Source organism: Pistacia vera, unplaced genomic scaffold (assembly GCF_008641045.1).
Source record: "Pistacia vera cultivar Batoury unplaced genomic scaffold, PisVer_v2 Contig720, whole genome shotgun sequence".
Lineage (NCBI taxonomy): Eukaryota > Viridiplantae > Streptophyta > Magnoliopsida > Sapindales > Anacardiaceae > Pistacia > Pistacia vera.
The window spans coordinates 407,041-409,501 of record NW_022196580.1 but is presented as its reverse complement, the minus strand read 5'-3'; the positions used below and the strand labels follow the sequence as shown (position 1 = coordinate 409,501).

The following is a 2,461-nucleotide window of genomic DNA, read 5'->3' as shown; positions in this document are numbered from 1 at the left end:
TCAGAACTAATACAAGTTCTTCCTCTCTCTGGTTTTTCTATCTTTTTTTCTCTCCCGTACAACCACATTCCATGCTTAAATAACCAATATATACAACTCAATTAGATCTGTCAGGTTATCCAGAACAAATATTCAATGAGGCATCTGACTATCTGAGACTAGAAATTGATTCTAACTTGCAATTAATACAGAGTTCTAATCACAGACTGAGAGATTGGTGCTTACATTTTGTATGAAAATCTTTATAAAATTTCTTTATAAAAATAATATGGATCCGTTTGGTTTATTATTTCATACCCTGTTCTCAAAATAACTATTTGTTTCATTATTTAGAAAATACTATTACATTTTATTCAATTACTTTTAGGCCCCTTAAGTTTATTAATTTAATTAAACACCCCTAGAAAAAAGTTTAAAAATTAACAAAAACACCCCCACCCACCCATAGTTTCTAGATTCCGGTAACAACCGTCGATGGTAGTCGGAATCTATCACAACAGCATACAAACGACTAGAACTAGCCGGTAATTCGTCGATCAAGTAATGGTCGTCGTTAACGGTCAACGACAGTTATATCTTTGGCCGTCGCTAACAGCCAGATCTGGGCTTTTGCAATTGGCCAGATCCGTGGGAGATCTGACCAGAAAAGGCCAGATCAACACACAACTGGCCAAGTCTGACCGGTCTACGTCGTAATGCCAGATTCCGACGGTGGTGGCCAGAATCTGACATTGTGTGTGGGTGGGGTGTTTTTGTCATTTTACAAAAATTTTATATATTTGGGTGTTTAGTTAAATTAGCAAACCTAGGAGGGTTTTTTGTTCATTTTTAAATTTTACCTCGTAATAATCATGCTACTTAACTATCTAATACTATTTTTAAAATCATATCCAAAATAACAAATCAAACATACCTTATTGTTACCATTCAAGGTTTGGGTCATTAACGAAAGCTTAATTTGATACCCCATTTCAGAAGAAAGTCCAGAACTTTCTAGCGAGAAAGAAGCCCGAGAGGCTTCATTAACTAAACAGAAGAGATTGCGCGCGAAAGTACCAGAATTTTCCATTCTTCTTATAAAATCCCCAACACACTGTCGTTTTAGACCATCAGAGACCATTCTTCAAAGTTGAAGCATCAAACTCAGCTATCAAATTATTCAAATATCATACTTTCGCATTGTCAGAAACCATATGGCACTGATTCCGAGCTTCTTCGGCAACCAACACAGCAGTATCTTCGATCCCTTCTCTCTGGATGTTTGGGATCCATTTAAGGACTTTTCTTCACTCTCCACTCGTTTCCCTCAGGAAACCTCTGCTTTTGTCAATACCCGCATAGACTGGAGAGAAACTCCGGAGGCTCACGTGTTCAAGGCCGATCTTCCTGGGCTCAAGAAAGAAGAAGTGAAGGTGGAGATCGAAGATGACAAGGTGCTTCAAATTAGCGGAGAAAGGAATATACAGAAGGAAGACAAGAACGAGACGTGGCATCGTGTAGAACGTAGTAGTGGGAAGTTCTCCAGGAGGTTTCAGCTACTGGAGAATGTGAAGATGGATCAAATTAAGGCTTCTATGGAGAACGGAGTCCTTACTGTTACTGTTCCCAAGGTTGAGGTTAAGAAACCTGACGTCAAGGCCATTGAAATCTCTAGTTAAAACACTGAATGTTCTGTTTAAGAACAATGTTGTGGATTGTCTCTATGAAATTCATGTAAACGCAATGGAGTTTTGCTAATAAATAATAATGTATGTTAAATTTTTTTTTTTTTTGGTTTTTTTGTTTTTTTTTTTTTTTTCGGTCTTTTCTGGTTTTAATTGTTGTTCTTGGAAAGCAAGTGCAATAATTTAAAAAAAGGAGAAACAGTGAGGTCCACCAATACCTATCTTTTATCTTGTTGTTTGGCACTGCAAACATGCGATATAAGTCTCCAGCAGTCCGTAGAGCTCCGCCTGTGAGTTTCTGTCAAACCCAATTTATGATCATTCCAATCTCAGAACGAAAACCTGGACTAGCCATCTATTCATTCAAATCTTCTAGAGCTCTTATGTATCACTTGTATGATCCAGTTAATTAAATTAATGTAAGTTACATGAAGAGGGGAACACTTGATAATTAATTACACGATCTGTCGCGACTTAGAATCAATATAGCAAAGTTCACTTTAAAAAATAATTTAAAAATATTTTGAGAATTTCTTATAATATAATTTTTTAATTCTGATTTAATTAAACAAATTAAGATTTTAAAATATGGATTAATAAAATATTTAAATATATACCTGTTTGATGAAACATGATATATCACAGCAAACATGTTTGTGAAAGGTTTATATACTATTAATTTTAGAAGTTAGAAAATACTATGAAAAGAGAGATTTTCGGAGGAAGCTCCATAGGGAAAGTGAACAAGAAATAAGATCTCTTTTTAATGAGAAATCTCTTGATCCCAAGACCCTTTG

The 2,461-nt window shown here is 35.4% G+C and overlaps 1 protein-coding gene across 1 annotated transcript; it reads left to right on the top strand.

Moving 5' to 3' along the window:
- The first annotated feature begins 1,193 nt into the window (after window positions 1-1,193).
- Window positions 1,194-1,659, top strand: LOC116114720 (18.2 kDa class I heat shock protein-like). Its single transcript, XM_031400849.1, has one exon. It carries the CDS (start codon window positions 1,194-1,196, stop codon window positions 1,656-1,658), a length of 465 nt encoding a protein of 154 aa, XP_031256709.1. The 3' UTR covers window position 1,659.
- Window positions 1,660-2,461: the final 802 nt, after the last annotated feature.

What these genes read in the sequence shown, in the direction of transcription:
- LOC116114720 (XM_031400849.1), top strand. Translation starts at nt 1,194, where the DNA reads ATGGCACTGATTCCGAGCTTCTTCGGCAACCAACACAGCAGTATCTTC.